This window comes from Xyrauchen texanus, chromosome 19, assembly GCF_025860055.1.
Source record: "Xyrauchen texanus isolate HMW12.3.18 chromosome 19, RBS_HiC_50CHRs, whole genome shotgun sequence".
Classification (NCBI taxonomy): domain Eukaryota; kingdom Metazoa; phylum Chordata; class Actinopteri; order Cypriniformes; family Catostomidae; genus Xyrauchen; species Xyrauchen texanus.
Genome location: NC_068294.1, coordinates 44,465,281 through 44,490,868, shown reverse-complemented (window position 1 = coordinate 44,490,868; position 25,588 = coordinate 44,465,281). Strand labels below are relative to the sequence as shown.

Below are 25,588 nucleotides of genomic sequence, written 5' to 3'. Positions count from 1 at the left end.
CTTTAGAAAAGCTTCTTTTCTGCCAATTTTATATAAATAATTAAAATGAAAATAAACAGATTAACCATTTCATTACCTTTCCAATACTTGCTGTATTCCTCTCATTAAAATAAGATCCTCAGCATGGTAAAATGCTTCAGATCTTCCACATTTCTTTAGTTTAATTACTATTATTAAATTGATGAATTTAATAACGGCAAATAAAAGTTAAAAATAAAAGATGTGAAAGTGTTTCTTCTTAAGAAGTTTCCTGTGGAAATTAAATGGTTAATGGGGTTTTGGTTTCACTTTCGTTTTTATCATTGTATTTATTTATTACAAATGGGCAGAAAATAAGCTGCACGCTGATGTTTAACCCTTTGAGCTCTGAAGGTGTTTTTAAATATTTCCTGTTTTAGCGGCATACCCAAAATTAAAGGCTAATAAACTTAATATAAAATAGGGTTGTGTTAGGTATCATTATAAAGAAAACTTTTCAAATGTTTTAATGGTATAGATTATGAAATTTAGCCTTAACTTTCTTTTATTTATTATTTTTCTGATTTGACGTGATATATCTCTGGGTGTAAATAATGTAACTCTAAAAAACTGCTTTTGTTTCTTTCTCAATCATGTCGACTGTATCTGAGAATAATCTTGTGTTGATACTGACAAATCAATCAAAAGTTACAACATTACAAATATAATTGATCAAAGTGTCCAAAAACATCTCCAAACAAATAAAAGATAATAATTGTACATAAGAACTAATTACACATGCAAACACAACAATGACTAAAGGTTTGCATAGCATGCAGACATGATTTTAGTCATGAGATTTCACAGGATGAGTTTCATTCTGTGTCATTTGAGTCATCATTGAGTCTGTGTCATGTATTTGGCGCCATCTCCTGGTGGTCATATGTAACATTGTGCTTCATGTGGATTATCTAATGATCTATACATCTGATTATCTTGTGTGTGGACTCGATTGAAAGATAATCACAGACTCTAAATAATCATATGGGAGATTTTATGTTACATTAATTTTTCTTGAAGTTATAAGTGAAAACGCGGCAGGTAAGCATAATAGTGAAAGACATATATTTAGCTGTTACTCGCTATATTTTAATCTGTGAGTAAAACAAGTAGGCTGGTTGTATTTTACTCTTTAAGAGCTTTCCAACAACATATTACACATGAATATTTGATCAGTTTGATGTTTTTACTGATTGTAATAATACGAACAGTGAAATCGTTTTTAAATAAATAATAAAAATTGAACCTTTCTGATTTATCAGTAAATTTCAAAGCACTTGTTCAGTTTTGGTCATAATATCTACATGCATTATAAAGTAGAGCTTCTAAACTTTCTAACGACGCTTATTATGTGTTGGTCAAGACTTTCGTTATTAATATTTCGACAATATTTTCTTTGTCTTCGCTGTCCCGCGGGCGGAGCTTAAAGGGTTAACGGACCTAGAATGAAACATCGAGAGATAATAAAGAACTGTTTCTTCATAAAAAGTTGTTTCTCAGAGCCACTGAAGAACCTTTTATTTTAAGAGTGTATGAAACCGAATGAGGGTCAAATGTGAGATTTGGTTCTTAAAGGGCCAGTATCAGTTTCTGACATGTTTGTTCTCTACCTCCGACAAAGTACCTACGGTCCTACTGTATCCATGGAAACTATTCTTTGAAGCGCACAAAAGCCGAATTCTTGAATGTACACAACCAGTCCTCGAGTTTGAACACATCTACTCAATCTGTGACAAAACACAAATGGAAATCAAAGAATTTATATAGTCATGAAAGAAATATAATAACACACATCATCACAATTTACATGAACAAAAGTCATTTATGCGTAATGGTTTTTAAAACCATGACAAACATAAATTCAGTCTTTTCCAAACATAAATTAATGTCCAAACTTTTGACCGATTGTGTACCTGTAAAAATATAAAACTGTTACACACTGTTACACTGTTACAAACGGTTGTTTGGCAAATGTAACTGTTTCTCAGCAAGACTGTAAATGAAAACGAGAATAAAGGTCATGATGATGTCATCATCCCTTCATTAATGTGTTTATAAAATCCCTTTGTTTCTATGAAATACACAATATAGATATACACACATGTAAATAAGCCTTTTGCATATAAACCTCTAAAGAGCAGCATTAAATAAACTCTCATTTTGTGGCTGTTCTAACATTCCTGTGAGATCTGGAACATTCTCTAAGCAGCTGAATGCTTCAGAACAGCCCGACTGCCGTTGGGGAGAGTTGGGTCTGAAGTCATATTGGTGGGATGTGTTCTTGGTGTCGGTGGTCTGTTGAGTGGATGTGGTCTTCCTGAAGAATCTGCACTTTAAAGAATGGCCTTGAGCGATCCAGATGACCTTTAACTACTTCAGATGTTTCCGATGAGCACAGGTTTGTTAGAAGTGTGTGTGCGTCACTTAAGACGGTCTCGCAATCAGCATTTGGCAGACATGGGCAGGAACAGAATGGCCTTCTGCCCCGGGCCGGTCTGAGAACCGCTCTTATACTGGCCCGTTCTCTTCAAAGCCACGTACCAGTTCGGGTATTTCCGGGATCTGTAGGTGTTGTAATTGTTCGACTCCAAGTGTTCGAAGAAATAACATTCATCTGTTGCTCTTCTCTGAGAGAGAGAGAGAGAGAGAGAGATTTAATCACTAAACACATTAATACTGTTGCTCTTATTGTGGGGAAGTCCAAAAATCAGAGACCACAAGTGCACCTTGTGCATCAATTTAATAAATTTACTCAGAGGTCCTTTGAGGAAACAACTGTCCAAGTCAAAACACTGCCATAATAATATTATATATTAAGATTATTTTCCACTTTCGATGAGTTAATTTTTTAACCAACATCAGTCCTGATCATAACTAGCAAATATTCATTCAGTTTCAGGATTTAACCCTTTAAATGCCACTGTTGTTATTTACACACACACACACACACACACTCTGACATCCATACCAACACACACACTCACACACACTCTGACATCCATACCAACACACACACACACACTCTGACATCCATACCAACACACACACTCACACACACTCTGACATCCATACCAACACACACACTCACACACACTCTGACATCCATACCAACACACACACTCACACACACTCTGACATCCATACCAACACACACACTCACACACACTCTGACATCCATACCAACACACACACTCACACACACTCTGACATCTATACCAACACACACACACACACACTCTCTGACATCCATACCAGCACACACACACTCACACACACTCTGACATCCATACCAACACACACACACACACACTCTGACATCCATACCAACACACACACACACACACACTGACATCCATACCAACACACACACACACACACTGACATCCATACCAACACACTCACACACACTCTGACATCCATACCAACACACACACACACACTCTGACATCCATACCAACACACACACACACACTCTGACATCCATACCAACACACACACACACACACTGACATCCATACCAACACACACACACACACTGACATCCATACCAACACACACACACACACTGACATCCATACCAACACACTCACACACACTCTGACATCCATACCAACACACACACTCACACACACTCTGACATCCATACCAACACACACACTCACACACACTCTGACATCCATACCAACACACACACACACACTCTGACATCCATACCAACACACACACACACTCTGACATCCATACCAACACACACACTCACACACACTCTGACATCCATACCAACACACACACACACACACTGACATCCATACCAACACACACACACACACTGACATCCATACCAACACACACACACACACTCTGACATCCATACCAACACACACACACACACACTCTCTGACATCCATACCAGCACACACACACTCACACACACTCTGACATCCATACCAACACACACACACACACACTCTGACATCCATACCAACACACACACACACACACTCTGACATCCATACCAACACACACACACACTCTGACATCCATACCAACACACACACACACACTCTGACATCCATACCAACACACACACTCACACACACTCTGACATCCATACCAACACACACACACACACTCTGACATCCATACCAACACACACACACACACACTCTGACATCCATACCAACACACACACTCACACACACTCTGACATCCATACCAACACACACACACACACTCTGACATCCATACCAACACACACACTCACACACACTCTGACATCCATACCAACACACACACTCACACACTCTGACATCCATACCAACACACACACTCACACACACTCTGACATCCATACCAACACACACACACACACTCTGACATCCATACCAACACACACACACACACACACTCTGACATCCATACCAACACACACACTCACACACACTCTGACATCCATACCAACACACACACACACACTCTGACATCCATACCAACACACACACACACACACTCTCTGACATCCATACCAGCACACACACACTCACACACACTCTGACATCCATACCAACACACACACACACACACTCTGACATCCATACCAACACACACACACACACACTCTGACATCCATACCAACACACACACACACTCTGACATCCATACCAACACACACACACACACTCTGACATCCATACCAACACACACACACACTCTGACATCCATACCAACACACACACTCACACACACTCTGACATCCATACCAACACACACACACACACTCTGACATCCATACCAACACACACACTCTGACATCCATACCAACACACACACAGACACTCTGACATCCATACCAACACACACACACACACACTCTGACATCCATACCAACACACACACTCACACACACTCTGACATCCATACCAACACACACACACACACACACTCTGACATCCATACCAACACACACACTCACACACACTCTGACATCCATACCAACACACACACACACACTCTGACATCCATACCAACACACACACTCACACACACTCTGACATCCATACCAACACACACACTCACACACACTCTGACATCCATACCAACACACACACTCACACACACTCTGACATCCATACCAACACACACACACACTCTGACATCCATACCAACACACACACACCTCTGACATCCATACCAACACACACACACACACACACTCTGACATCCATACCAACACACACACACACACTCTGACATCCATACCAACACACACACACACACACTCTGACATCCATACCAACACACACACACACACACTCTGACATCCATACCAACACACACACACACACACTCTGACATCCATACCAACACACACACTCACACACACTCTGACATCCATACCAACACACACACAGACACTCTGACATCCATACCAACACACACACTCACACACACTCTGACATCCATACCAACACACACACTCACACACACTCTGACATCCATACCAACACACACACAGACACTCTGACATCCATACCAACACACACACTCACACACACTCTGACATCCATACCAACACACACTCACACACACTCTGACATCCATACCAACACACACACACACACACTCTGACATCCATACCAACACACACACACACACTCTGACATCCATACCAACATACACACTCACACACACTCTGACATCCATACCAACACACACACACACACACTCTGACATCCATACCAACACACACACTCACACACACTCTGACATCCATACCAACACACACACTCACACACACTCTGACATCCATACCAACACACACACTCACACACACTCTGACATCCATACCAACACACACACTCACACACACTCTGACATCCATACCAACACACACTCACACACACTCTGACATCCATACCAACACACACACCTCACACACACTCTGACATCCATACCATACACACACACACACACTCTGACATCCATACCAACACACACACTCACACACACTCTGACATCCATACCAACACACACACACACACACACACTCTGACATCCATACCAACACTCACACACACACTCTGACATCCATACCAACACACACACACACACTCTGACATCCATACCAGCTACACACACACTCACACACACTCTGACATCCATACCAACACACACACACACACACTCTGACATCCATACCACACACACACACACACACACACTCTGACATCCATACCAACACACACACACACACTCTGACATCCATACCAACACACACACCACACACACTCTGACATCCATACCAACACACACACACACACACACTCTGACATCCATACCAACACACACACTCTGACATCCATACTAACACACACACACACTCTGACATCCATACCAACACACACACACACACACTCTGACATCCATACCAACACACACACTCACACACACTCTGACATCCATACCAACACACACACACACACACACTCTGACATCCATACCAACACACACACTCACACACACTCTGACATCCATACCAACACACACACACACACACACTCTGACATCCATACCAACACACACACACACACACACACTCTGACATCCATACCAACACACACACTCACACACTCTGACATCCATACCAACACACACACACACACTCTGACATCCATACCAACACACACACACACACTCTGACATCCATACCAACACACACACTCACACACACTCTGACATCCATACCAACACACACACTCACACACACTCTGACATCCATACCAACACACACACACACACTCTGACATCCATACCAACACACACACTACACACTCTGACATCCATACCAACACACACACACACTCTGACATCCATACCAGCACACACACACACACACACTCTGACATCCATACCAACACACACACTACACACACTCTGACATCCATACCAACACACACACACACACACTCTGACATCCATACCACACACACACACACACACTCTGACATCCATACCAACACACACACTCACACACACTCTGACATCCATACCAACACACACACACACTCTGACATCCATACCAACACACACACACACTCTGACATCCATACCAACACACACACTCACACACACTCTGACATCCATACCAACACACACACTCACACACACTCTGACATCCATACCAACACACACTCACACACACTCTGACATCCATACCAACACACACACTCACACACACTCTGACATCCATACCAACACACACACTCACACACACTCTGACATCCATACCAACACACACACACACACACTCTGACATCCATACCAACACACACACTCACACACACTCTGACATCCATACCAACACACACACTCACACACACTCTGACATCCATACCAACACACACACTCACACACACTCTGACATCCATACCAACACACACACTCACACACACTCTGACATCCATACCAACACACACACACACACACACTCTGACATCCATACCAACACACACACTCACACACACTCTGACATCCATACCAACACACACACACACACACTCTGACATCCATACCAGCACACACACTCACACACACTCTGACATCCATACCAACACACACACTCACACACTCTGACATCCATACCAACACACACACACACACACTCTGACATCCATACCAACACACACACATCACACACACTCTGACATCCATACACAACACACACACTCTGACATCCATACCAACACACACACACACACTCTGACATCCATACCAACACACACACATCACACACACTCTGACATCCATACCAACACACACACACACACACACTCTGACATCCATACCAACACACACACACACTCTGACATCCATACCAACACACACACACACACACACTTGACATCCATACCAACACACACACACACACTCTGACATCCATACCAACACACACACATCACACACACACTCTGACATCCATACCAACACACACACACACACACACTCTGACATCCACACCACACACACACACACACTCTGACATCCATACCACACACACACACACACACACACACACATCTGACATCCATACCAACACACACACACTCTGACATCCATACCAACACACACACACACACTCTGACATCCATACCAACACACACACACACTCTGACATCCATACCACACACACACACACACACTCTGACATCCATACCAACACACACACACACACACACACTCTGACATCCATACCAACACACACACACACACTCTGACATCCATACCAACACACACACACTCTGACATCCATACCAACGCACACACACACACACACACACACTGACATCCATACCAACACACACACACTCTGACATCCATACCAACACACACACACACACTCTGACATCCATACCAACACACACACACTCTGACATCCATACCAACACACACACACACACTCTGACATCCATACCAACACACACACACACACTCTGACATCCATACCAACACACACACACACACTCTGACATCCATACCAACACACACACACTCTGACATCCATACCAACGCACACACACACACACTCTGACATCCATACCAACACACACTCTGACATCCATACAACACACACACACACTCTGACATCCATACCAACGCACACACACACACACACTCTGACATCCATACCAACACACACACACACACTCTGACATCCATACAACACACACACACACACTCTGACATCCATACCAACACACACACTCACACTCTGACATCCATACCAACACACACACTCACACACACTCTGACATCCATACCAACACACACTCACACACACACACACTCTGACATCCATACCAACACACACACTCTGACATCCATACCAACACACACACACACTCTGACATCCATACCAACACACACACACACACTCTGACATCCATACCCACACACACACTCACACACTCTGACATCCATACCAACACACACACACACTCTGACATCCATACCAACACACACACACACACACTCTGACATCCATACCAACACACACACACACACTCTGACATCCATACCAACACACACACTCACACACACTCTGACATCCATACCAACACATACACACACACACTCTGACATCCATACCAACACACACACACACTCTGACATCCATACCAACACACACACACACTCTGACATCCATACCAACACACACACACTCTGACATCCATACCAACACACACACACACACACTCTGACATCCATACCAACACACACACTCTGACATCCATACCAACACACACACAGACACTCTGACATCCATACCAACACACACACTCACACACACTCTGACATCCATACCAACACACACACACACACACACTCTGACATCCATACCAACACACACACACACACACTCTGACATCCATACCAACACACACACTCACACACACTCTGACATCCATACCAACACACACACACACACACACACTCTGACATCCATACCAACACACACACTCACACACACACTCTGACATCCATACCAACACACACACACACACTCTGACATCCATACCAACACACACACACACACTCTGACATCCATACCAACACACACACTCACACACACTCTGACATCCATACCAACACACACACTCACACACACTCTGACATCCATACCAACACACACACTCACACACACTCTGACATCCATACCAACACACACACACACACACTCTGACATCCATACCAACACACACACAGCTCTGACATCCATACCAACACACACACACACACTCTGACATCCATACCAGCACACACACACTCACACACACTCTGACATCCATACCAACACACACACACTCTGACATCCATACCAGCACACACACACTCACACACACTCTGACATCCATACCAACACACACACACACTCTGACATCCATACCAACACACACACACACTCTGACATCCATACCAACACACACACACACTCTGACATCCATACCAACACACACACTCACACACACTCTGACATCCATACCAACACACACACACACTCTGACATCCATACCAACACACACACACACTCTGACATCCATACCAACACACACACTCACACACACTCTGACATCCATACCAACACACACACTCACACACACTCTGACATCCATACCAACACACACACTCACACACACTCTGACATCCATACCAACACACACACACACACACACTCTGACATCCATACCAACACACACACTCACACACACTCTGACATCCATACCAACACACACACTCACACACACTCTGACATCCATACCAACACACACACTCACACACACTCTGACATCCATACCAACACACACACACACACACTCTGACATCCATACCAACACACACACTCACACACACTCTGACATCCATACCAACACACACACTCACACACACTCTGACATCCATACCAACACACACACTCACACACACTCTGACATCCATACCAACACACACACTCACACACACTCTGACATCCATACCAACACACACACACACACACTCTGACATCCATACCAACACACACACTCACACACACTCTGACATCCATACCAACACACACACACACACACACACACTGACATCCATACCAACACACACACACTCTGACATCCATACCAACACACACACACACACTCTGACATCCATACCAACACACACACACTCTGACATCCATACCAACACACACACACACACTCTGACATCCATACCAACACACACACACACACACTCTGACATCCATACCAACACACACACACACACTCTGACATCCATACCAACACACACACACTCTGACATCCATACCAACACACACACACACACACTCTGACATCCATACCAACACACACACACACACTCTGACATCCATACCAACACACACACACACACTCTGACATCCATACCAACACACACACACACACACACTCTGACATCCATACCACACACACACACACACACTCTGACATCCATACAACACACACACACACACTCTGACATCCATACCAACACACACACTCACACTCTGACATCCATACCAACACACACACTCACACACACTCTGACATCCATACCAACACACACTCACACACACACACACTCTGACATCCATACCAACACACACACTCTGACATCCATACCAACACACACACACACTCTGACATCCATACCAACACACACACAGACACTCTGACATCCATACCAACACACACACTCACACACACTCTGACATCCATACCAACACACACACACACTCTGACATCCATACCAACACACACACTCACACACACTCTGACATCCATACCAACACACACACACACTCTCTGACATCCATACCAGCACACACACACTCACACACACTCTGACATCCATACCAACACATACACACACACACTCTGACATCCATACCAACACACACACACACACTCTGACATCCATACCAACACACACACACACTCTGACATCCATACCAACACATACACTCACACACACTCTGACATCCATACCAACACACACACACACACACACACACTCTGACATCCATACCAACACACACACTCTGACATCCATACCAACACACACACAGACACTCTGACATCCATACCAACACACACACTCACACACACTCTGACATCCATACCAACACACACACACACACACACACTCTGACATCCATACCAACACACACACTCACACACACTCTGACATCCATACCAACACACACACTCACACACACACTCTGACATCCATACCAACACACACACACACACACACACACTCTGACATCCACCACACACACTCACACACACACTCTGACATCCATACCACACACACACACACACACTCTGACATCCATACCAACACACACACACACACACTCTGACATCCATACCAACACACACACTCACACACACTCTGACATCCATACCAACACACACACTCACACACACTCTGACATCCATACCAACACACACACTCACACACACTCTGACATCCATACCAACACACACACTCACACACACTCTGACATCCATACCAACACACACACAGTCTGACATCCATACCAACACACACACACACTCTGACATCCATACCAGCACACACACACTCACACACACTCTGACATCCATACCAACACACACACACTCTGACATCCATACCAGCACACACACACTCACACACACTCTGACATCCATACCAACACACACACACACTCTGACATCCATACCAACACACACACACACTCTGACATCCATACCAACACACACACACACTCTGACATCCATACCAACACACACACTCACACACACTCTGACATCCATACCAACACACACACACTCTGACATCCATACCAACACACACACACACTCTGACATCCATACCAACACACACACTCACACACACTCTGACATCCATACCAACACACACACTCACACACACTCTGACATCCATACCAACACACACACCACACACACTCTGACATCCATACCAACACACACACACACACACTCTGACATCCATACCAACACACACACTCACACACACTCTGACATCCATACCAACACACACACTCACACACACTCTGACATCCATACCAACACACACACTCACACACACTCTGACATCCATACCAACACACACACTCACACACACTCTGACATCCATACCAACACACACACTCACACACACTCTGACATCCATACCAACACACACACACACACACTCTGACATCCATACCAACACACACACACACACACTCTGACATCCATACCAACACACACACACACACACACACTCTGACATCCATACCAACACACACACACACACACACACTCTGACATCCATACCAACACACACACACACACACACTCTGACATCCATACCAACACACACACACACACACACACACTCTGACATCCATACCAACGCACACACACACACACACACTCTGACATCCATACCAACACACACACACTCTGACATCCATACCAGCACACACACACTCACACACACTCTGACATCCATACCAACACACACACACACACTCTGACATCCATACCAACACACACACACACTCTGACATCCATACCAACACACACACACACTCTGACATCCATACCAACACACACACACCACACACTCTGACATCCATACCAACACACACACACTCTGACATCCATACCAACACACACACACACTCTGACATCCATACCAACACACACACTCACACACTCTGACATCCATACCAACACACACACTCACACACACTCTGACATCCATACCAACACACACACTCACACACACTCTGACATCCATACCAACGCACACACACACACACACACACTCTGACATCCATACCAACACACACACACACACACACACTCTGACATCCATACCAACACACACACACACACACACACTCTGACATCCATACCAACACACACACACACACACACACTCTGACATCCATACCAACACACACACACACTCTGACATCCATACCAGCACACACACACTCACACACACTCTGACATCCATACCAACACACACACACACTCTGACATCCATACCAACACACACACACACTCTGACATCCATACCAACACACACACACACTCTGACATCCATACCAACACACACACTCACACACACTCTGACATCCATACCAACACACACACACTCTGACATCCATACCAACACACACACACACTCTGACATCCATACCAACACACACACACACACACTCTGACATCCATACCAACACACACACTCACACACACTCTGACATCCATACCAACACACACACTCACACACACTCTGACATCCATACCAACACACACACACACACACTCTGACATCCATACCAACACACACACACACACACTCTGACATCCATACCAACACACACACACACACACTCTGACATCCATACCAACACACACACACACACTCTGACATCCATACCAACACACACACACACACACTCTGACATCCATACCAACACACACACTACACACACTCTGACATCCATACCAACACACACACACACACTCTGACATCCATACCAACACACACACACACACTCTGACATCCATACCAACACACACACACACACTCTGACATCCATACCAACACACACACACACACACACACTCTGACATCCATACCAACGCACACACACACACACACTCTGACATCCATACCAACACACACACACACACACACTCTGACATCCATACCACACACACACACACACACTCTGACATCCATACCAACACACACACACACACTCTGACATCCATACAACACACACACACACTCTGACATCCATACCAACGCACACACACACACACACTCTGACATCCATACCAACACACACACACACACTCTGACATCCATACAACACACACACACACACTCTGACATCCATACCAACACACACACTCACACACACTCTGACATCCATACCAACACACACACTCACACACACTCTGACATCCATACCAACACACACACTCACACACACTCTGACATCCATACCAACACACACACACACACACTCTGACATCCATACCAACACACACACTCACACACACTCTGACATCCATACCAACACACACACACACTTGTATCTGCATCATGTATTCAGTTGTCCTGCAGGTCTCTATAATACAGTAAACAGTGAATAGGAGAAAAGCTTGTATTTGCTCCACAGGATAAACATGAGACAAATGGCGCCATCTGGTGGAAAATATTAAACATGTAAATTTTGAAGCCAGAGCTCTGCAAGAAAAATATCATATAAATAATGATTTTATACTTTAATGGCACTGGGATCAAATATTGCAGTTTAAATGAGTTTCAATGGGGACATTTTGTCCTGAAGGTCCCGAGTGTAACTATATTGTGTACACAGTGTGTTATAGATGTATTATAGATGTATTATAGATTTGTTATAGATGTATTATAGGAACTGAGATTGAAATATCAAAATTCCCCCAAAAATACACACCTTTAGCTAAATGTATGCCATTGGCATTAACAGCCAAAATGATCGTAAATACAGAAATGAAAAAGACAAAAATGTCCCGAAGGTCACACAAGGGTTAAAAATGTTAATAAAAAAGGCACAATGGCTATTTTGTTTATTGTTCTAGCAAAAATGTACTCTAAGGGCTTGTTTAAGGATGTGTCAAACCTACATCAGACGGACGATTTTAGAACGTCTTGGTTGCGTCACTTCATAAACATACCGTTTTTAGGTCACTGTGTCAAGTTAAACGTAGTTTAATATTTAGAAAAACACGTCTTGTAGTCCTTATGTGCGTATTTGTGCTCCATCAAGCTGTTTAAACACAGGAACGTGTTCTCCTCTTGTGCTGTCTGCTGTGTGTGAGTGTGTTTGTTCTCTGTGTGAGCTGCTCGTTGCCTGTACAGCTGGAGTTTCACTTACTGCCCCCTGGAGTCTACAGGTGGAACTACAAGCTAGAATCGCTTTGCTTTATGTGTGAACTAGCCTAAAACACACCAAAGACTCTTATTTTGAAATGCTTAATAAATTATAGACAGATTTTAACGAAAACCGATGTTACCATAAAACGACTATCGGCACCGATTAATCGGTAAAACAGATATATCGGTCTATTTCTAAGTCACATGGCAGGACTGTTTTGATGCACATCTGTAATCCAATATAAATTCTATTTGTATAATATATTCAGTATTTGTGTTTCCATTATAATTTAAGCATATTGTTAAATTGTTTTATAAATTAATAAAACATTCAATCAGCTCAAGCTAGTTTTATATGCACATTTATTCACGCTTTGGTGTTTCCATGCAGCGTTTTTATAACGGTATCCCAAAAATCCCCTTAAACTGTGTGCATGGAAACCCATAGAGTCGTGACCTTGAAGGAGTCCAGAATCTTCCATTCTTTATACATCATTTTTCTTAGACTTGACTTTTATTTCCAGGTTTAAATCCCAGATTTTCATCTGCATGAATGTCACTGGCAGCCCAGCACGTCAACATTCCCAATAAATGATATCAGGGAAATGGATGAGCAGCAGTCCAGTGTTTTTAATCAGATCTGGGAACTGTCGGGAGAGCTCGCCAGACACATCTTTGTAATGTTCTTCATTTTAAAGACAATATCAAATGTGTTGGAAAGATATTTGACTTCTGTAATCAGACGTGACGTCTCACTTTAATCACCCGCATGTCTTCTGTTTCTTTCAGTTGAAGACTTCTGTTATATTGTTACATTTGAACTTTCTGAACATTCTCAAACAGATTTATCTGGTTGTCATGTATCATAGTTGAATCTGTTTTGAGTATGTGGGTCACATGATCGTTAAATCAGACTGACCAGATGAAGGGATGAAAGAGTTAATCCACAATATTACACATTTATTACAATTACACACGTCAAACATGCAAACATGAAGATAAACGTTTCTGTTTTATTACTCACACACACACACACACTCTACAAACTCTCACACACACACACACTCACTCACACACACACACACACACACACACACTCCCACACACACAAACACACTCACACAAACATACACTCACACACACACAAACACTCACACAAACATACACTCACACACACACTCACACAAACCACACTCACACAACACATACACACACACACACACAAACACACTCCACCACAAACACACACTCACACACTCACACAAACACACACTCACACACACACACACACAAACATACACTCACACACACAAACACACACTCACACACACAAACCACACTCACACACACACACACACCACACACACACACACACACACACTACACACAAACATACACTCACACACAACATCACACACACACACTCACACACACAAACACACTCACACACACACACACACACACACACTACACACACACACTCACACACACAAACACACACTCACACACACAAACATACACTCACACACACATACACTACACACACACACTACACATACACACACTCACACACACAACACACACTCACACACACAAACACACTCACACAAACACACACTCACACACACAAACACACTCACACACACACACACACTCACACACACAAACACACTCACACACACAAACACACTCACACAAACATACACTCACACACACACACACAAACACACACTCACACACACAAACACACTCACACACACAAACACACTCACACAAACACACACTCACACACACACACAAACACACTCACACAAACACACACTCACACACACAAACACACACTCACACACACAAACACACTCACACAAACACACACTCACACACACAAACACACTCACACAAACACACACTCACACACACAAACACACTCACACACACAAACACACTCACACAAACATACACTCACACACACAAACACACACTCACACACACAAACACACTCACACAAACACACACTCACACACACAAACACACTCACACAAACATACACTCACACACACACACACAAACACACACTCACACACACAAACACACTCACACAAACACACACTCACACACACAAACACACTCACACACACAAACACACTCACACAAACATACACTCACACACACACACACAAACACACACTCACACACACAAACACACTCACACACACAAACACACTCACACAAACATACACTCACACACACAAACACACCCACACACACAAACACACTCACACACACAAACATACACTCACACACACATACACTCACACACACAAACACACACTCACACACACAAACACACACACACACACACACACTCACACACTCTCACTCACACACACACACTCTCACTCACACACACTCACACTCTCTCTCACACACACACACACACTCACACACACACACACACACTCACACACTCTCTCTCACACACACACACACACTCAAACACACAGACACACACATGTATGACATGTCTTAAAATTTTAGGGGAATTGAGAAACTCATAATTATTTGTATCAAATAAAACAGAAATATTGATGTCTTTGACGTTTGTGCATTAATAGGGCAACATATCCTGGGAGATATTAATCCAAAATATATCAAAAATGTGTTTTACTTGATTCCAAATGATTTAAAAACTAACATGACATGACTGATTTGCTTTTTGCCGGTCATGCTCCACTCCTGCCTGTTTAAGGGTTAAGTGAGAGATTCCAGTGTTTCGTTCTCATGAGGGTTGAACAAGGAGCGCTGGAGGAAATGTTTGTTCAGTGTTGTGAAACACCTTCGTCATCAATGTGAGGATTGTTTCAGCATGATGCCAGGAATACAGACACTCTACACAGCCTTAATGAACTGTGTGTTGAACTGGTCTTTGCCCTGTCCTAAATTAAAACTTGTTGGCTTTAAACGGGGGGGAACTCGACCTTGTGTTTCATCGCAAGAAGCTAAATCAATCCATCTAGAGTGCTGTAAACCAGCCTTCATGTGCTTGTGGTCAGCAGTTTATTCATAACAGTTTTAAGAAACATGTTAAAGCCCGTGTGGTCGAGCCCTCAAAAACCACAGTGCCACAAAAACACCTGAAACTCTTCACGACTGTAAATACAAATTCCCCAACTATGACATATTTCTAAACCATGTGATCCTCAGGAGACTCCAGAGGAATCTTTATGAATGTGAAAACTCATTATGGAGGGTCTCACCGTTCCAAACAGTCGTCCGTCTGCGTTCATGGCGAGGTAACGGTTTGCGCGGACGCCTTTGATCACCACCTCACCAACGGCTGTCGCCTGCAGCTGCAGTCGAACTGCAAGAAAACGCAAATGCAAAAAAAACTCAAACTATTACACGTTTTCACAGCTAAACGTGTTCTCTGATTTCCTCACAGCTTACAAACACATTTGTGGTTTTGGCAGGAAATGATGATGTTGTTGTTTGTTTGTCTTTGGTCAGGATGATAAACGCATGAAACATTCTTCAAATGAGAGTCCAGACATCAGAAGAACTGTGTGATTCTTCTGGATCAACAACAGATCGCCCAACTGACTACAATTAGCATGCTAATAACTTGTTTTTTCAGTAACGTGACTATAATATACTGTAAAAATGTCCGTCATTTCAATGGAAATACAGTAACTATGTTTACATGTACACCCAGGGGTGCAACTCTACATTTGTTGAGGAGTATGTGGAACCAGCCCTGGTCGCCCAGCTCCAAATGGGACTCAAACTGGCGTGGGAGGCGGGTGCGCTAACAAGGAGGCTAAATGCTACAGCCTCTAGCATCAGTTGCTAAAGCACCTCTTGAAGGAAGTGTGAGGTTTATACAATGCACAGCTATCTACCAGCTGACTCCTGTTACACTCACCCCCTAAACCTCAGTCCCATCCGGGTCACGGCACCATTTTAACTGGCCCTGGTTGCCCCGCTCCAAACAGGACTCGAACTGGCATCTCCAGCAAGGGAGGCGGGTGCGCTAACAAGGAGGCTAAATGCTACAGTCTCTAGCATCAGTCGCTAGTGCACCTCTTGAGGTCAGGAGAGTGAGGTTTATACACATTGCACAGTTATCTATCAGCTGACCACCATTACACTCATCCCCCTAAACCTCAGTCCCATCCGGGTCATGGCACCATTTTAACTGGCCCTGGTTGCCCTGTTCCAAACGGGACTTGAACTGGCATCTCCAGCAAGGGAGGCGGGTGCTCTAACAAGGAGGCTAAATGCTACAGCCCCTAGCATCAGTTGCTAGAGCACCTCTTGAGGAAGTGTGAGGTTTAAACACATTGCACAGCTATCTATCAGCTGACTGGTAGGCGCAAAAATGGGGTATGCAATGTATGCAACGCATAGGGGCGACGCATGAAGGGGAGCGCCAAAATTATACTCTTTAAATCTCTTATAATACCTCACAAATCCCCAAAAGCACAATTTTAAACAATCGTGAAAGGATGTGTTTTATTTGACTTTTTCTTAGCAATTTAAACAGGTTCAAATATGCATTTTTATTTATTTATTATTTTAGATTATTTGATCAAGCAGTGCCTTCATAGCTGCCGCTCACCCGCTCGCTACCGATGTTGCTCTGACTGTCACGTGACAAAAATGGTCAGGCGGGGAATGCGTTCTGGGACGCAGAACTGAAAAGGAAGATGGAAACTGAAAAACGTTGCTGAGAGGTACAGATGGCCAGCTAATATAAACATTAGCTCATTTCCGAGTATCTCTGTCACGATTATGCAAAAAGTCTTTGTATGTTTGGAAATGGGTGTTTGTAATATTTGTTACATTTTGAAGGTGTTTGAAAAGTGTTACTAATGGTTCCGTTTTAGGTTTCACCTTCACATTAATATTTAATATAGTTAAAAATTGCACTGCGATAGCGGGGTTTCCCTCTTACTTAAAACTCTGGGATTCCCCCAGTGTACCAGCACATACGTGGACGTGAGGAACAGTCCATATTTTATGTAAATGGATATAGTTTATAGTGCATGTACTTTTCCCACAGTACTCCCAGAAATGCTGAATACTTTCCGCTTTGTTGACTTGTTGTTTGGTGCCATCCCATGACGTTTATTATCCGGTGTGTTCCACACATTTGCACTCTCTTCAAAAACCTGTTTAAATGTGGTCTATGTGTTTACATGACCACACAAGATAACAGATTTATACAGATTTGTTTTAATGGCAAAGACAATTGAAAGAAACTCTATCGCCCCCTAGAGTACTGAAGTTTCACCTCGCTCTTGCATGAAGTATGTTTCTAGCTTTACTCTCTTAAGGATGCACTCAGAAATATGTGTGTAATGTTGAGCGGAGACCTAGCGGCATAGATCACGCAAAAACAAACGTTCTCAGTTATTGATTTAATTGTAAAAATGGACTATTTGCTACCATGATTCATTCATAATTTGCAACTGAAAGCGTCTATTTCTGGTGATTATTGATATAAAGTGTGCAATATTTGGCTGGTCATATAAGCTTATCATGGCAGCGCTATCAAAAAATATCTACATATTAATTTATTCAATGAGCAATTGCTTTGCTAACCAGAGATGGCACAATATATTGAATTTTGATATATCATGAACCAAAAATAAATTCGAACCATATCGTGGCATATCTCGATATTTCAAAATTACCGCCATTGTTTTCTGTCCATGTGATCATAAATGAAACAACCCGTCAAACATCAAAACCTCTTTTGAGTTTTTATCTACACTGTTTACAGGGTTCACACAAGATCCTTAAAGTGCTTTTAGAAATATAAGTGCTGGAATACCTGGAACATCACCTTGTTTTGATGAAAAGTGCTTGAGCTTAAATAAGATCGTTGCCTCCGTGTAATGTGTGTCCATCATAGATGAGGCGTCTTAATACCCTTTCTGTTCTTTACAGTTAGAAAATAAAGTAAAAATAATTATTAATTTTATTCTCATGCAGCATGGGTGCACTAAAGGAACCGATTCTCATTGATGTTCAGCTGAACCGGGACACTGTGAGCCGCTCAGTTGAACTCTTAAAGTGACAGTAACCTTTTTAGAGTTTCTTATACAAATTCATGTAAAATCAATGTTATATTAAATATCATTATAATATATATATATATATATATATATATATATATATATATATATATATATATATAATTTTATTTATTTATTTTATTAATTTTTTTAATTATTATTTTTACAAAGTTAAATTTTTATTATAATAATGATGCTGAAAGAAATTATAAAAAAATGAATATACACTTTCACGTACTTTTTTCAGGACCGTTTCTGTTGGTTGTTCTGCATAACATTTTCTGTAATATTTTGTCATTTAAGTGTTATTATATCGAATCTTGAACCTCATATATCAAACCGAATCGTGAGATAACATATCGTCCCATCCCTAATTACCAGGCACAATCGTATCAAGAAAATCTACATAACATCATACAAAGATCTTATTCTTGATTATCCTTTTTTATATTGTTTTTCTGTAAAAATAGCTACAATTCCTTAAAAAAGACCAATTGGCTTTATCTCGTTTCAGAAGTTACATTGTATAAAATATGTAGGCCTTTTTCAGAGAGCGTATTTTTTAATATAAGTGTATATATTTGATTTTTTTCACTTGTTATTAACTTGTTTACATAATCAAAACAAGTGGAAAAGAAATCTGCCAGTGCTTAAGTAATCCAAAGTATATAGATTACATTACCGACCTTCAGTAATCTAACAGAATACGTTACAAATTACATTTTACAGTATGTAATCTGTAATCTGTAGTGTACAACATTTTAAAAGTAACTTTCCCAACCCTGCCCACAATTATAATTTTTGTTTATATAAAAGTTATGTACTTCAGTATTTGATACAAATGTACTTATTATGTACATACATGTTGTTGCATTGTAGTTACATTTAAAGTACCTGTATTTAGTTACATCTGTAGTTACACCTAACCCTGAACCCTAACCCCAACCCTGCTCCTAAACTGTAGCCGTGTTGTAGTTACACCTGATATAAAGTGGGACTTTGAACTTTCTATTCTAATGAATGTAGAGACACTTTCTGACATTACAAACATAAACAACAACTGTGTTATTTTATGGAAATGTGACATCATTAAGGCTCTTGCTCCACAACAACAGTATAAAGAGACTTTGTGTTCTCTCTCTCTCTCTCTTTGCTCTAGATCATTCCCTCTCTCCTGTTTTTTCCATGGAAAAGTAACGGAACAAGTCCACTCACTGTGAGGGTCGCTTTTCTCACGAATGCCGTCCACCCTGCCATCCGAGTTTATCCGCAGGAAGTAGCCACCGTTTTTGCAGTACAAACGTTTTGGTTCCTTGAAATTCCCTGAAGGAAATCCTCCGCTGGCCCCGTCGTCAGGGTTGGCCGGGAGAGTTGTGATTGCTCCCGTGGCCATCTCTCCTTCTCTCTCTTTCGTTTTCTCCTTCTCTGCCCCCCTGAGCAGCATCTGAGCCCCTCTGCGGCCCCTCTGCGCCTCCTCCCCCTCCTCTCCCGTCTCCTTCCGGTGCTCCGCAGAGCCACGGCGTCTCATTAAACTCAGATAAACTCTTCAAGCTGCTCTAGTACTCCAGATCTCATATCAAACGAGAAGCCACAGACACTCCTCGAGCTCAAAGTGGAAAGACTTCACAGAACAGGAGCGGTCCAGGATGAGGATGATGTTTTATGGGTGCTGTCTGTGGTGTTTACAGCTGGACTGGTCTGTCTCTCCCTCTCTCGCTGACTGTCTGTCTCTGTCCCTGTTGGGCCAATGACCAGACTCCCTCACCCACTGTGACTTATTCCAGCTGCTTTGCCAAGATACCAAAAGTCTGCAATCAAAAGTCAGAGATCTCCGGATAAACTCAAACATCTCTCATCAGATTCTCCCAAGAACAAATGATCTGAGCTATGCTACCCATTTGCTTTATACTCTTACTGACTCATTTGTGTCTATTTATATTTCTCCAGAGGAATTTTAGGAAAGTGGGTAGCATGGCAAGAAGGTCCCGGGTTCAAGTCCCGGCTCAACTGGGCCTTGCTGTATGGAGTTTGCATGCTGTTCACGTGGGTTTCCTTCAGGTCCTCTGGTCAGAGATAACCAAACTTGAACTTTCGTCTGCAGCGTAACACAAAACTTCTTTGCAAAAGCTTTCACGAGTTTCCAGTCTCTCGCATTTGGATGCGTTTAATGGGAGTGAATGGAGTGTAGTGTGACCGCTGTAACCCCTTAAACTCTACCGATCCGCTGGTGGGTCTAAAGGGGGCGCTATATCGTGAAAACAGATTACGCTTATAACAGTAAAGTCAGGCATGTGAGGTCTCATTTGAAAGCTTACAATCTGTACTTTTCAGAGATACCCATCACTTCTGCATTTATGTTACTTAAAATATCAAAATAAGACCTGAAAACATTCGAGATGAAAATTAGCGCCCCCTAGAGGTAATGGGGTAGAAATATATTTAAGAAAATAAAAGTCTTTCACATAGCACACAAATGGACAAGTCATATATCAAATGAAAGCTCTCACTCTTAGGAATGTGACTGTATATTTTGTTGCACTCATACCACAGTTTAAAAGATTTTCAAAACAATCACAAAGTGAAATATGATTTCTTTAAGTCATCAAACACAAACATCTCATTTATGCTCCGATAACTGCTTCTGTAAGCCACAAATAGCCAAACACTTTATATCTGCTTTTACCTTAAGAAGTCTTCTAAAATATTTGCCATTTTCACTTGTCTGTGAATTTGCTTATGTGAATAATCCAGTATTGTATCTTATGCAAAATATGCGGTCCAGCAGGAAAAGCATGCCAAACAATTCATCAGAAAAAAATATGTCTTCAACTATTGATGTTACAGTGTTAAATATCATTGCAAAGGGAGGATCTCAGCTTTCTATTGACACCTAGATTTAGCTTGTAGTCCACTCAGAGGCCGAGATATTGGATGAAATAATGAGGGTGTTGTTGAACTGAACATTAGACTGAATGTCTATGGACTGAGCACATCTGTGAGGGATATAATGTGTTAGAGTGCCACCTACAGTTCACATCTGTGAGGGGTAAAATGTGTTAGAGCCCCTACAGTTCACATCTGTGAGGGGTAAAATGTGTTAGAGCCCCCTACAGTTCACATCTGTGAGGGGTAAAATGTGTTAGAGCCCCCTACAGTTCACATCTGTGAGGGGTAAAATGTGTTAGAGCTCCCTACAGTTCACATCTGTGAGGGGTAAAATGTGTTAGAGCCCCCTACAGTTCACATCTGTGAGGGGTAAAATGTGTTAGAGCGCCCCCTACAGTTCACATCTGTGAGGGGTATAATGTGTTAGAGCCCCTACAGTTCACATCTGTGAGGGGTATAATGTGTTAGAGCTCCCTACAGTTCACATCTGTGAGGGGTATAATGTGTTAGAGCCCCCTACAGTTCACATCTGTGAGGAGTATAATGTGTTAGAGCCCCCTACAGTTCACATCTGTGAGGGGTATAATGTGTTAGAGCCCCCTACAGTTCACATCTGTGAGGGGTATAATGTGTTAGAGCCCCCTACAGTTCACATCTGTGAGGGGTATAATGTGTTAGAGCCCCTACAGTTCACATCTGTGAGGGGTAAAATGTGTTAGAGCGCCCTACAGTTCACATCTGTGAGGGGTATAATGTGTTAGAGCGCCCCTACAGTTCACATCTGTGAGGGGTATAATGTGTTAGGCGCCCCCTACAGTTCACATCTGTGAGGGGTATAATGTGTTAGAGGCCCCCTACAGTTCACATCTGTGAGGGGTATAATGTGTTAGAGCCCCCTACAGTTCACATCTGTGAGGGGTATAATGTGTTAGAGCCCCTACAGTTCACATCTGTGAGGGGTATAATGTGTTAGCAGCCCCTACAGTTCACATCTGTGAGGGGTATAATGTGTTAGAGCCCCCTACAGTTCACATCTGTGAGGGGTATAATGTGTTAGAGCGCCCCTACAGTTGACATCTGTGTGTTGTGATGGAGGGTGATTTTATTTT

General features: G+C 42.7%; 1 protein-coding gene across 1 annotated transcript; it reads right to left on the bottom strand.

Moving 5' to 3' along the window:
- Nucleotides 1–118: 118 nt before the first annotated feature.
- Nucleotides 119–23,136, bottom strand: LOC127659624 (fibroblast growth factor 2-like). The gene is made up of 3 exons (XM_052149526.1): nt 22,809–23,136; nt 18,771–18,874; nt 119–2,645 (listed from the first exon to the last, which is right to left on the bottom strand). The coding sequence occupies exons 1-3, from the start codon at nt 23,119–23,121 to the stop codon at nt 2,460–2,462; spliced, it is 603 nt and encodes a 200-aa protein (XP_052005486.1). The 5' UTR covers nt 23,122–23,136; the 3' UTR covers nt 119–2,459.
- Between the last annotated feature and the right edge of the window lie 2,452 nt (nt 23,137–25,588).